Below are 14577 nucleotides of genomic sequence, written 5' to 3' on the forward strand. Positions count from 1 at the left end.
AGACTCAGAGCCTCAGAAATTCTTCGGGAATTACAGGCATTGCCCAGCCTTGAGAAGGGGCTTTTAGGATGAAGAAAACAAGAGAGCGCATGTGCTGTCTGCAGTCTAGGTGCAAGTTGTCACCCAGCCACTGAATTTGTCTCCGAGGCAGGATGAGTCGCATTTATTTTTTAATAAAAAAACAATTGCATTTATATTGTCTCTAAGGACAGTTTGCAGGAGCTTCTCCCCCCCCCCCTCCATGATGTGGGTCCCAGAGCCTGTAGAATGTCAAGTTTTTCTGCCTGGTGGTTACTTAAGCCTTCTCGCCTCCTATAGCTTTCTGACAACGACTTCTACTTCTGATGATTCTCTTCCTTTGATTTGTGACTCACACAGCTCCAGGGATGGATTTTCTGAGTTTAGCTCTCCCCCCTCCCCCCACCGTCTTATTAACCCCTCCCTCCTTTAAAAATAAACCACCTGATTTCCCCGAAAAGTCGGAAACACACCCTTTGGCTGAAAGAGAGAATTGGGCAATCTCAAAATTCCCCATTCCCCTCTTTTTCTCCGGATCTCTCAGCCCAGGGAAACTGATGCAGTTCTTGTTTTGAAAGCAGAGGGAGCTCTAAGATCAAGGCCTTTCCCAAGTTGTGGTCTCCCAGCCCCCTCTGTTTGCAGCAGGGAATTTCGGACAAGCACAACACACTCCGGTAGGGAATCCTAGAGCAGACAGAACAGGGAGGTTGGGCGGAGGTTCCTGCAGAGACTGACTCCCTCTGGAGCCGCAGGGGCTTCACAAGCATGACCAGAGGCAGGAGAGGAGGCTGACCCACTTGTTCCCATCAGCTCCTGAAGGTAACAACTTTAAACAGGAAGCCTTAAAGAAAGAGGGAAGCTTTGATGGAGGAACAGGGAAAATCAGGAGACCATGTAGAGTAAGGTTTGGAGCAAAGATGGAGGGTTGGAAGGAGCTCAGAATGAGGGCAGATATGGGGGGTCTCATATGCTGGACCCCCACCCCCACCCCACCCCAGCCTCATCTTTTCTCATATAGCAGTGTTTCAAGGGTAAAGGCAATTTGCGAAAGACTTTTCTGGGAACTATGGGAAGATACATTGCTTTTGAGGCAAAGGACAAAACCAACCAACTCCAGAAAAGCAAAGGAAGGCGTGTCCTGACGGTTTTCAGTTTGCTTTCTCTTTCCCCGTCATCCTCTGTGCCTTGCCACAGTGGAGGCATACTTTCTTCCTGATTAGCTTCTCCCAAGATCCCTTCCTGTCCCTACTGAAGGAAACTCATTCCTCCATCAGTGGCCATTGGGCCACTAGCAGAAGCACCTGCAGTAGCAGTCAGAGAGGGCTGTCTTGAGTGGGAGGGGATCGATCCAGTCTCAGACGGGTGATCAGGATGTTCAGTCCTGCGTGGAAATGCGGAGAGACATGAAAGGCCGGGAGAAACTCCTCACGCCTTTGCGGAAAAACTGAAAGATGGCTGGGGCAGGGTAACTCAGTGCTGGTCTGGGAAGTTAGTGGAAATCTCACCGGGAGGGTGTGAGAGGCCAGGTATCATGTAATGGCCTTTCCTGATAGGAACCTATCTCTATGGTATTCTTGAAAGGTGACACTGAGCTCTGGGTGGCCCCTCACTACCAAAGCAGACGCCTGTATTTGTCAGATAAAGACAGTCAGTCCAGAGGTCCAGAGAGCCATGGGCAAATCGCCAGAGATGTGGTAAGTGATCAGGTTTCTACAGAAATGTGCCTGAACTCCGTCCCCACTCTCTCACAGTTTTGAGACAGTGTCTCACTATGTAGTCTAAGCTGTCATGACACTTACTAACCTTCTTCTGTCCCCAGACTGCTGGGCTTATATACATAGGCCTGTTATATGTGACTTCTTGTTTTCTCCAGAAAGAGCTCAGATCTGAACCTTGGTTTTTAATTTTTTAAAATATTTATTCCAAGCTTTGTCTATTCCACGGCATGCTGGCGGCCTAACGGTCAGAGTTCTGCATGAAGCCATTGGTTCTGGTTTTTTACCCCTCTGTGACTTCCCCCCTTCCTTTCAGGTGCTTTGTCTTGTTTTCTCTTTTGGCATCATTTTCTGCTGAGCCGACTATGTACGGGGAGATCCTGTCCCCTAATTATCCCCAGGCGTACCCCAATGAGGTCGTGAAAACTTGGGACATAGAAGTCCCCGAGGGGTTTGGGATCCACCTTTACTTCACCCATCTGGATGTAGAGCTGTCAGAGAACTGTGCCTACGACTCAGTGCAGGTATCTTGCGAACACAGGGGGGAGAGAGATGGAAGGTGGGGAGGGATGGAGGAGGGAGAGGATTTGTGGGGCTCTGTGTTGTCAAGCTGTCAATGGTGGGGGGACACGGGTAATGGCTCAGTGGTAGAGTACTTGCCATGAAAGGACAAGTCCCTTGTATTTGATCCCCAGCCCTGGGAGCACTTGAGGTGAGGATGGGACAGACAGACAGGACAGACAAACAGACCTGGAGATCCGGGAGTAAAGCTTCTGCTCTCTTTGCCCATTCTTAGTTTTACATTTGATTCTTCCCTTAGATAATCTCAGGAGGCAACGAGGAAGGGAGACTCTGTGGCCAGAGGACCAGTAAGAGTCCCAACTCCCCCATTGTGGAGGAGTTTCAATTTCCAAACAATAAACTGCAGGTGGTCTTTACGTCTGACTTCTCCAACGAAGAACGCTTCACTGGCTTTGCAGCGTATTACACTGCCATAGGTAAGGCTTCCCTCTGTGAGTGACATCTGGATCCGACTAAAGGACGAGAGGCAGGCAAAGCACCACACAACACATCAGACGAGGACTCTGTTCTCTCTCGCTTTGAGCCATGGTCTTGATATGCAGCCTCAGCTGGACTCCCCAAGTCTCCACGTGTGTGCCACCACTCCAGGGCTGTTTATATCTTTAACGAATGTTGACTTGTCCTGGATCTGCTTATGAATTGCCTTTGTGTGACTTTACCACACATTGGTGATGTCAAAGCCGATGGTGGGCATGAGAATCATGGAGAAATGGTACTCTATCAGAAGGCTAACTTACAGGAATGCAACCTTTAGTTCAGCCCTACAGCGTGGGTACCATTGTCTTTCTATAAAGATAAAGATCCGGCAAGCCTGTAATCCCATACACTCTGAAGGCCGAGGCACAAGAATCGTGAACTCAAGGTCAACACAGGCAGTTGGCCCTGTCTCCCATATTAGAAGCATAAAGAGGGCTGGTGAGACAGTTCAGTCTGTGAAATGGTTGCTATGCAACCACTCATAAGAGTTCAGGGCCCATGAAAACTTAGGAGTAAAGAACACTATATGCTTGCCCTCTGGCTTTTATGATTATGCCTTGGCATGCGCCCATTATGCACACACACAAATGCATGGACAATAATAATAATAAATACAAATTTAATCCCAGCACTCAGGAGGCAGAGGCAGGGGCAGAGGGGCAGAGGCAGAGGGGCAGAGGCAGAGGGGCAGAAGCAGAGGCAGGGGGGCAGAGGGGCAGAGGCAGAGGGGCAGAGGCATAGGCAAAGGTGAGGGGCCAGCCTGGTCTATAAAGTAAGTTCTGGGACAGTCAGGGGTAAACAAATAGAGATCCTGTCTCAAGAAAAATTTTAAAAAAAATGTAAAGAGAGGGCTGGGAATTCTGGCATGATGTAATCCTAGTACTAAGGAGGTTGAGGCAGGAGAATCAGGAACTCAAGGACAGCCTGGATTACAAAATATTCTGTATTAAAAAAGAATCACTCAAGCTTAGTGACAGAGTGCTTCCTTTATGTCTGCAAGGCTCCCGGAAACCTCAGGACTAGAGAAAAAGTGGAAACTGAAAGCGTTAATAATTTACCTAGAGTGGGTCAGAAGGAGTACGTGGTTAGGTCCCTCTGCATCAGTCTCCAGGTTAAAATGAAGTTAGGATTGCTCCTAAAGTCCAAATGCCGCCTAGTTTTATAGAAAGACCAACATCCTAGAAAGGAGGTACTAATGTTTCTCCAGGTGACGTCACCGCCACCTTTACTTTCGGTGTTGTGTCTGGCACAGATGTTTTTCTCTTTTCCAGACAAAGTGTCTCTATGTAGCTCAGACTGGCCTTGTGTGGTATATTTTGTATGCAAGAAAAGTCATAGATTGTCTTTCTCCAAGGATTATTTTATTTATTTTATGTATATGAGTACACTGTAGCTGTCTTCAGACACCCCAGAAGAGGGCATCGAATCCCATTACAGATGGTTGTGAGCCACCATGTGGTTGCTGGGAATTGAACTCAGGACCTCTGGAAGAGTTATCAGTGCTCTTAACCACTGAGCCATCTCTCCAGCCCCCAGTAGATCATCTTTCTCATGGTGCAAGGTCCCTTACAGCTCTACAGTGGCAGGGCACAGCTCTGAATCGAACTTCCGAAAAGTGATTTAAAATCCTTATTGTAGCTGTAGATTTTAAAATATGGGGCTAGAGAGAGATGAGCCAGAAATTCAGGGAACTTGCTGTTCTCATAGAGGACCAGGGTTTAGTTCCCAGCATCCACATGGCAGCTCACAACTATTGTTCAGTTCAAGAGCATCTAATACTCTTTTCTGATCTCAAAGGGCACCAGACATGCATGCTGCATAAAATATCAATACAATAAATAAATATTTAAGAATTAAAATGTTTTGAGATTTATTACTTTAAATATTTTATTTCGTGTGTATAGATGTCTTACTGGCTTGCATGTATACACATGACACACGTGGAGTGTCTGAAGAATCTAGAGAAGGCATTGGAGTTCCTGGAACTGGACTGGAATTAGAGAGTTGTAAACTGCTTTGTGGGTGGTGGGAATTGAATCTAGACCTCTGGAAGAGTAGCAAGTACTCTTAACTACTGAGCCAAATCTCTGCCCCTCCCAATTTCTTTATTAACAGGTTTTAGCTATAATAACAGTTTCATTATGATATTCTCCTGCCCATACATGGTGCATTTGTCCAAGCTTGCCCTCAGGACCCTTCCCTGTCCCTTCCTACTTCTTCCACTCTTCTTCTGTCTTCTGCTTCTGTAACTTTTATGTGTTGATGGATTTGGTTAGGATTTGTGTAAGAGCTTGTCAAGGGGTTATTTATAAGCACATGGGCACCTTACCAGTGGCTGTACCGACAAAGACGTCTCTCCTTCCTCCAGCAATAAATCAGTTGCCTATAGATCCTCAGGGAGGGGTGGGGCCTCATGAGTCCTTCCCCACACCATGACAGGATGTTGACAGGCACAGACTTGTGCATGCAACAACAGCTGCAGTGAGTCTAAGAATGCTGTGGCCTGTCATGCCTGGAAGACAGCATTCCTCAACGCTCCTGACTCTTCCTCTGGCTCTTTCATGATGTTCTTGGGGGCCTTTAGAGTCTTCCTTCCTCCCTCCCTCCCTCCCAGTCTCCTACCCATCCTCCCTCCCTTCCTTCTTCCTTCCTCCTACTTCTGTATCTCTGTCTGTCTCATTGTCTCTATCTCTCTGTCTTGTCTGTCTCTCTCTGTCTCTGAATCTCTATGTCTCTCGTCCTTTTTTCTTTTGAGAAAGGGTTTTGCACTGAAGCCCAGGCTGGTCTTGAACTCATGTCAACCCTTCTGCTTTGGCCACCTGAATAGTGGGATTACTGGAATGAGCCACCATGCCTGGCTTTGAGAGTATTTAAGCAACAAGCCTTTTCTGGTTTGCTTGTTTGTTTTTTATCCTTATAGATTTGGCTTACATCTTTCTTCCTTCTAGGTCTTTGTTCTTGACCTTGAATTTTCTTTGCTTTTGGCAGATGTGAATGAATGCACAGACTTTGAAGATGTCCCTTGCAGCCACTTCTGCAATAACTTCATTGGTGGGTACTTCTGCTCCTGCCCCCCAGAATACTTCCTCCATGATGACATGAGGAACTGTGGAGGTAAGCTTAGCATCGAGAGAGGTCTTCATGTTCCTTAGAATTTGGGACAGAGTGAGGACTTAGCCTATCATTCCAATTTTGATTAGGCTCTCCCTTCAAATGGCGCCTCCTGGTTTTAGCTATTCACAAATGGAATGAGAGCCTCAGGAGGGCAGGAAGAATAGGTATATTAGCTTTACATAGCTTGAAAGGGCCGGGGGTACCAAAGTCCCTTTCAAGTCATACTGCAATGACCTAACTTCCACCTGTTAGACTAGGTGAAGAGTTCGTCATCCAACTAATAGTGTCACAGGCCAGTGACCAAGCCCTGAGGATGCTTAAGATCCAAACCATAACATGAGGCTTCAGGGTAAAGTTGGTTAATTGGAAGAGATAGATGTCTGTGAAGAGAGTGCCCGATGCTGCTCACAACTATGGAAAGTTCTACATGGAGACGTCCATATATAACCATAGCAACCAGAGAGACACTGCCTAGGCTTGGCTAGCTCGCCTTAGTAGCACTGTGGGTAATTGCTTCAGGAAGGCTTCATTTAGGGAACCGATCTGGGCTAATCTGAATGGAGGACTCTGGTTATGACGAAAAGGAGAGAGGGCGGGGACTTCTTGTCTCTGTATCTGATTGGTCCTCTCTCGTTTTATCTCCTATAGTCAACTGTAGTGGTGATGTATTCACTGCCCTGGTTGGTGAGATCGCAAGTCCCAATTATCCCAATTCATACCCGGAGAACTCAAGGTGTGAATACCAGATTCGGTTGCAGGAGGGCTTCCGAATAGTGGTGACTATCCGGAGAGAAGATTTTGATGTAGAACCTGCTGACTCGGAGGGGAACTGCCATGACAGTTTAATTGTGCGTCGTAGATGATGAATTTGGTTCTGAGCCCCAACTCATTTAGATGTGGTTGGTTCTGGGCAAACACTCCACTGCATAGCTACATCTCAGAGACTAATTTTCCTTCTTCCCCATCCTCTCCCCTCGCCTCCCCTCTCCTCTCCTCCCCCTCCTCTCTCCCCTCTCTTCCCCCCCCTCCCCTCCCCTCCCCCTCCTCTCTCCCCTCCCCTCCTCTCTCCCCTCTCCTTCCCTCTCCCTCCTCTCTCCCCTCCCCCTCCTCTCTCCCCTCCCCCTCCTCTTTCCCCTCCCCCTCCTCTCTTCCCCTCCCCTCCTCTCTCCTTCCCCTCCCCTTCCCCTCCCCTCCTCTCTCCTTCCCCTCCCCTTCCCCTCCCCTCCTCTCTCCTTCCCCTCCCCTTCCCCTCCCCTTCTTTCCCTTTTTTTCTTATCCTGCTCCTCCCTTAAGCCAGGGGTTTGCTTGTAGCTTAGGCCGGCCTCAAAACTCCAGCCTCTTAGAGTCCTAGGATTACAAATGTTAGCCTCCACTCATGGTGAGAGTCTTCTTTCCTCTTTTAGTCTCTCTCTCTCTTTCTCTCTCTCTCTCTCTCTCTCTCTCTCTCTTCCTCTCTCCCTTCCTCCCGCCCTCCTCCTCTCTCTTTCCCACTAAAACCCTCTCATTTTCATATCTCACCCTCCATTTCCTTCCTTTACATTTTTCTCTCTTGTGATTTTATAACACTGTTTCCTTCCAGTTTGCTGCAAAAAACCAACAGTTTGGTCCTTACTGTGGCAATGGGTTCCCTGGACCGCTAACTATTAAAACCCAGAGCAATACTCTCGATATTGTCTTTCAAACTGACCTAACGGGGCAAAAAAAGGGCTGGAAGCTTCGTTACCATGGAGATCGTGAGTACCCTAAAAGCGCCTCTTTGGCTGGGGATACAAAATTCTTTGGACACACAGAGTCAGACCAGATGGACTGTTCTTTGGTTCACAAATTTTTAAACTAGTCTCCCAGCGCAGACAACAGGGAGGAGGGGCAGGTAATGGGTGGCATCGTAGCCTTACTCACTGGAATGTTAGACATTCGAACTGAGGTCAAGGGGAAATTCTGGAAAGTACGTGGGGACAGGGCCAGTGTGTAAGAGCATTTGCTGGTCAAGCATGAGAATCCGAGTTTGGATCTTTGTATGTGACACAAATCCAGCCACAGCCGAGTAGGTTTGTAACTCCTGTGTCTCGGAGCAGTGGGCAGAGAAAGGGGAATCACGGGGTCTTGGTGATCAGCTAGCCTAGGCAAACACAGCAAGCTCCAGGTGCAGTGAGATATCCTGTCTAAGGCAGAGAGTGACAGAGCAGGCACCCAGTGTCCTCCTCCAGCCTGTGTGTAGATACACTAGTATCTCTCTCCCATGCACAGAAAATGTGAGAATGTCTGAAGATGCTATTACACAGCTATATTTTCAGTACTGGAGAAGTAGAGGCAGGGGAATTACTGCAGGTCAGACTAGCCTGGGTTACATAGTAAGAGCTCCAGTCTACCCTAGGGCACACACAAAGAAATCCTGTCTCAATAAAAGGGGTGGTGGTGGTAGTGCTGGTGGAGATGGTGGTGGTAGAGGTGGTAGTGTAGGTGATGGTGTTGGAGGTGGTGCTGGTGGTGGAGGTGGGATTATGTAAAACAGCACACCGTTCCCAACTATTTAGTAAAATCTCATTTCTGTCCTCTCAGCCATCCCCTGCCCCAGAGAAATCACCGCTAACTCTATTTGGGAGCCTGAAAAGGTGAAATACGTGTTTAACGACGTGGTGAAGATAACCTGTGTGGATGGGTTCGAAGTTGTGGAGGTAAAGTGCCATTCAGGGAGCTTTCTAACCTCGGGCTCTAGATCAGTGAGCACGTGTGGCTGGCGCTGCCAGAGATGGGACGGCTCAAGGTTGTCAGTCCTTCCTTTGAGGTCTGGAGCTCCTGGTCCAGCTTACCCTCTCTGCCCTCAGTCTTCCTGTGGACGGGAGCTGAAATGCTGGGACAGAGCTGTCTTCTCACTGTAGCTCCTGGGTACTTTGGGTTATTCTTCTTAAGATGTTCCAAGTCTCTTTTGATAAGGGCTTCTCATTGATCCTAGGCCAGAGATTCAATTTCGTTATTGGATTTGGTTTTTCTCTATGTTTTTTTTTTTTTTAAATTAATGTTGATGTCTGTTTTCCTCCAGGGAAGTGTTGGCTCAACATCATTTTATTCCACTTGTCAAAGCAACGGACAGTGGAGCAATTCCAGACTAGAATGTCAACGTAGGTGTCTCTTCAAAGAGGAACTCTTCTTTCCCCTCCCGGAGGGGATGAAATAATCCACACACCAAAATTCAAATGCATGTTTCCTTCTAGGCTAGTGAGAGAAGGAAATGGCTTGTGGTTTTGAAGGAGTCTGTCATAGAAGATTGTCTGGCCCTCTCCTAGTCCTAGGCCAATTAGACTACCGTGTTTCTTTAAAAGAAGGGACGAAAGGATATGTGGTTCATAGCTCTAAGGGAGTATATTCTGGGCTCACACAGGAGCCTCTGGCAACCAGAGAACTAGGTTCCTCCTGGCCTCTCTCAAGATGCTTCTGTCTGCATTGGCAGCTATCTGTATTGTCAGGTATCAGGGGACAGAGGATTGGGTTAGAGAAGATGCCGGGGGGGGGGGGGGAAAAAAAGGCTGACTCTGAAAGATTTATCCTGGGGGTGATTATGGATGTGACTAAGGAAAGAGTGGGGATGGAATGGGTCCCTAACTCTTCCTGGGAGGGAGTGACTGTCCATCCCCCTGCTTCTTCTTGTAGCTGTGGACTGTGGCATCCCAGAACCCATTGAGAACGGCAAAGTTGAAGATTCAGAAGACACCGTATTTGGCTCTGTCATTCACTACAGGTGTGAAGAGCCGCATTACTACATGGAACATGAAGAAGGCGGTAGGTTCTTCTACTAGAGAAGAGAGAGGGAAGGAGTGTGGGTGACCCGGAGGGTGATCACTGCTCTCTCTGTTGGAGAGAATTTGTAGAGGTGTGTGTGTGTGTGTGTGTGTGTGTGTGTGTGTATGTGTGTGTGTGTGAGAGAGAGAGAGAGACAGACAGAGACAGAGAGACAGGGAGACAGAGAGAGACAGAGACAGGGAGACAGAGAGACAGAGGGAGACAGAGACAGAGGAGGGAGGGAGGGAGTGTAAGAATGAGAGTGGGCACATGGCAGAGAAGACATCGTCATTCTTTTGGTTTAGACTAATAGACTAAGGACACAGTTGTCTCGTGGGACATGGTCTGTACTCAGGACCATTCGTGAGGTGTCATAGAGACTACCACCTTATTGTCACAGTAACAGTAACAGGAATCCCTTTACAACATTGATTTCATGCGGCTCTCTGACTCCATAGCAGCTGTTTCAGATAAAATCCACAGGAAGGCAGGCAGTGGTGATGGAGGTTTGTAATCCTAGGCCCTTGGAAGGTAGGGTAGGAGTTGTTCAAAGTCAGCCTGGGATATTTCCCCTCCCTCTTTCCCCTTCTTCCCTTCCCATTTCTCTCTAATCTTTTTGAGATGGAGACACATGGTTTAGGGAGGCCTTTTCTATGTAGCAGAGGCTGGCCTGGATCTTTCTGCTTCCATCTCCTAAGTGTTGAGATAACAGGTCTGTGGCATCCCTCCCGGCTGAAGGTTCTTTTCTAACTCATTCACTCTGCTTCCCTGTTCAACATCCAGAAGAGCTGGAGCTTTGAATGAAGTGGGAGGCAGGAGAGATGAGCTGAATGTAACATGTTCCTTGTGCTATTCCAGGGGAGTATCGCTGCACCGCTAACGGGAGCTGGGTGAATGACCAGCTGGGTATCGAGCTTCCAAAATGTATTCCAGGTAATCTGGGCTGTGGTGTGGGTAGAAACTATAGCTATTCATGTAGGGAGTAAGTACCACATGAAGTTAGCTGTAACCTTCCCTGGAAAGGGCTTAGTTAGCCCCGTCTCCCAGAGCTCAGCAGTGAAAGTAACTCTGGGCCGTGGGATTTCTTCAAAGGCACCAACTCAGGCAGACTTGAAGGGAGATAGAAAAGTCTGCCAGCATCAACAGTTGGTGTCACGTTAGTCATTAGGGAAGTGCAGATCAAACCACACCAACAGAGCTGGGTCTGGTGGTGCACACTTGTAATTCTAGCACTCTGGATGCTGAGAAAGGATTGTGAGCTGGGAGACCAATCTGCACTACGTAGGGAGATCCCTGCCCCTGCACCACACGCATACCAGATAAAGACTTCCTCTGAGTATCAGTTGAAGGTAGAAAACCTACTGCCATTATCTGTGTGAGCTGAAGAGTTTCTCAGCATTGCCTTCTAGTCAGGTCTTTGGCCTTATGGGCTGAGCATGAAGGGTTGTGAGTCAAGCTGCGAACTGTAAAAGACTAGCTTATTTGGATTTAGTCATTCATAGATCCCCCCCATCCCCAACCCTGTTTAGCCAATCTCCACCATAAGTCTGCTTGGCATTGGCAAAGGAGGTGTTTAGGCGAGACTAGGAAAAGTCAGATATGGAGGGAGTTGACTAAAATTGATTAAGATATTCATATATTGATTCAATGTATTGATTTAATATATTAAATATATGTTAATATTTAATATATATTAAAATTGATATTAAGATATTGATATTAAGAACTCTGCTACCCACTGGGTAGAACATTTGTGTGGCTGATCTTTTTCCAGAGGCTAGCATCATTCCCGGCTTCTCTCTTTCTTCTTATTCCTTCCTAGTCTGTGGAATCCCCACCGAGCCCTTTAAAATGCAGCAGAGGATATTTGGAGGATACCCTACAAAGATTCAAAGCTTTCCCTGGCAAGTCTTCTTTGAGTACCCCCGAGCTGGCGGAGCCCTTATTGATGAGTACTGGGTGCTGACGGCCGCTCACGTTGTGGAGGAAAACTCTGACCCATCGATGTATGTCGGGTCCACGTCTTTGAGAATGGATCAACTGGGAAATGCTCAGAGGCTCGTCACCGAACGCGTGATTATTCACCCTGGCTGGAAACTGAAGGATGACCTGAACACGAGGACAAATTTTGACAATGACATTGCCCTGGTGCGGCTGAAAGACCCTGTGAAGATGGGACCCACTGTTTCCCCCATCTGCCTGCCAGGAACCTCCTCAGAGTACGACCCCTCAGAGGGTGACCTGGGGCTGATCTCAGGGTGGGGCCGGACAGAGAAGAGATACAATGTTATGCACCTCAGAGGGGCAAAGTTACCCGTCACCTCTTTAGAAAAGTGCCAACAGGTGAAAGAGGAGAACCCCAAGGCAAGGCCAGGTGACTATGTTTTCACTGACAACATGATCTGTGCTGGAGAAAAAGGTGTTGACAGCTGTGAGGGGGACAGCGGTGGCGCTTTTGCTCTGCCGGTCCCCAATGTCAAGGACTCCAAATTCTATGTGGCTGGAGTGGTGTCCTGGGGGAAAAAGTGTGGGACCTACGGGATCTACACGAAGGTCAAGAACTACATTGACTGGATCCTGAGAACTATGCAGGAGAATAGTGGGCCCAGGCAGGACTAACCGTAGGTGACAACACCCCTCTAGGGCATGGCAACTCATTGTTCTCAGATCCGATGGCAGTGATGAAGAGAAGGCTCGGGAGTATGGTTAACATTGAACTTGAGTGTCAAGAAGCCTGCACGGAGGCAGGGCTGATCACTGAGTCCTGTTGGTTATTCTGTTGTTTTTGCTAACGACATGGCAGAAGCCCTTCTGTCTTGCTCTAGCCCACAGGGATATCTTAACCAGTTTCCCCCTCATTTAGCCTGCTTGAAGATTTCTTATTTACTTACAATAAAGCATGTTTCAATCTGGTTCTGGCTAGCTCAAGAGCCACAGAAGGGGAGGGAAATTTGAGGGCATCATGTCATGGAATTCAGGCATCAACAGCTCACGTGTAATGCTAAGCAGACAGGGAACACAGCCTTTTCCTTTCTAGGTGAGATTTACTGAGTACCAGGACGTTAGAATTGACGACCTTAATTTCCCCTTGTGAATTATTTCAATAATTAATTTTCTTGTAATCCTCCTTTGTATCATACTATATAATGACTTAGTAAAAGAGAAATTGAATGTTGTTGGTCTTCTTTTTTGATAGTTTTGGTTACTCTGTCAATAAGTCGGCAAACAGACTGAACTCTGTAACAAAATGTGTCAGCCAAAAACTGAGAGATACTTTCCTGACTCTTAGGAAAGAACTCGGAAAACAAAACACCCAAAAAGGAAACAAAATCTCCTCCCCAAGAATGCCGAAGGACCACAGCCATCTTGTGTGTGACATGATCTCACCATGTAGTCTGCATTGGCTTGGAACTCACACTGCGGCCTGGAATTTACTGTTTCCTTGTTTCAGTCGTCCTAAGTGCTGGGATTACAGGTCTATGCCAACACATTCTGGTCTGTACATAGGTGTTTATTGGCTATGCTGAGCAGAGGATCCGAAGGCCTTACACATGTTAAGCAAGTGCTCTACTGCTGAGATATGAGATATATCATAGCTCTGAAACATAAGTTAAAAAAAAAATAGAGCCGTGGTTCTCAACCTGTGGGTCACAACCATCAGAAAAGGTGTGTTTCCAGTGGTCTTAGGAACCTCTAACCATAAAATTATTTTTGTTGCTACTTCATAACTGGAATTTTGCTACTGAGCTGAGTCTCATTTGCTAAGACCATCAGAAATATGTGTCTTCCGATGGTTGAGACCTATAGGTCGAGAACCGGTGTTAGAACCCTGTCTATAGCCCAGGTTGGCCTTAAATGAGCTATATAGCAAAGGATGACCTTGAACTTCTGATCTTCCTGCCTCCACTTTCTGAGTGCTGGGATTGCCGGTGAACGCTGTCATGCCTGGTTTATGCATGCTGAGCTCAAAGGCTTCCGTGAATACTAGGCAGAAACCCTGCCTACTGAGCTACAAACCACCAGAAATACAGCGTTTTTGACGCTGAAAACAGGAGATCCATCCTGTTTTCATGAGCGTTAAGGACTGAGAAAAAGGGTCTAGGGCTAGCAAGTGCAAGCTGCACAAATCCATAAGTCCCATCCCCCAATCTGTGGAAGGAAAGAACAGACTTCTCACAGGTATACTCTGACTACCACGAAGTGTGCCTTGGCATGTGTGTGACCAATTTGACACACACACACATATACATGCACTAATAATGACGACTATGATAATAATTATAAATGGGGAGGAGCTGGATGTTGTAGTGCGTACCTTATATTCCATCACTTAGGGAGGCAGAGGCAGGAGGGTCTCTGGGAGTTTGAGGCCAGTCTGATCCACAGCAAATTCTAAGCCAGTCAGAGCTACATAGTTAGACCTTGTCTCAAAACAAAATAGAAATAATAATACATTTTTAAAAAGGAAGAACCTGTGGGATGGCTAGGTGGGTAAAGGTGTCTGGCAACCGGGGTTTGATCCCCAAGCTTCACAGGGGAGGAGAAGACCAATTACCAAAAGCTGTCCTCTGACTTCCACATGTGAGCTATGATGTGAACGTGCATGGAAGCAGACATGCATGCACACACACACACACACACACACATACACGTATTAAAATAATAATAGGGATGGAGGTTTAGCTCAGAGGTACGGTGTTCGTCTAGCGTGCACAAGGCTCTGAGTTCAATCCCCAGCGTCACACACACACACACACACACACACACACACACACACACAAACCCAAAAAAACAAAAAACCAGATTAAGAATCTGGGGTAGGGGGTGGGGCTTTGGGTTGAGGGCGGGGCTCTGGCTTCTGCTCTGAGAGGCAGCTTTCAGGACAGCTTTTGCC

General features: G+C 47.3%; 1 protein-coding gene across 1 annotated transcript; it reads left to right on the forward strand.

The window, feature by feature from the left end:
* The first annotated feature begins 686 nt into the window (after positions 1–686).
* C1S (complement C1s) lies at positions 687–12840 on the forward strand. The gene is made up of 12 exons (XM_080914287.1): positions 687–837; positions 1600–1712; positions 2050–2257; positions 2554–2731; positions 5781–5906; positions 6555–6754; positions 7486–7639; positions 8466–8581; positions 8947–9025; positions 9555–9683; positions 10542–10616; positions 11506–12840. The coding sequence occupies exons 2-12, from the start codon at positions 1690–1692 to the stop codon at positions 12300–12302; spliced, it is 2085 nt and encodes a 694-aa protein (XP_080770413.1). The 5' UTR covers positions 687–837; positions 1600–1689; the 3' UTR covers positions 12303–12840.
* Positions 12841–14577: the final 1737 nt, after the last annotated feature.

Source organism: Micromys minutus (genome assembly GCF_963924665.1).
Source record: "Micromys minutus genome assembly, chromosome: 3".
In the NCBI taxonomy this organism is placed as follows: domain Eukaryota; kingdom Metazoa; phylum Chordata; class Mammalia; order Rodentia; family Muridae; genus Micromys; species Micromys minutus.

Coding starts and splice junctions, on each gene's coding strand:
- C1S (XM_080914287.1), top strand. CDS start 1,690: ATGGGCAAATCGCCAGAGATGTG. Junction 1,713..2,049: donor GGCAAATCGCCAGAGATGTG/GTAAGTGATCAG, acceptor CCTTCCTTTCAG/GTGCTTTGTCTTGTTTTCTC. Junction 5,907..6,554: donor TGACATGAGGAACTGTGGAG/GTAAGCTTAGCA, acceptor TATCTCCTATAG/TCAACTGTAGTGGTGATGTA.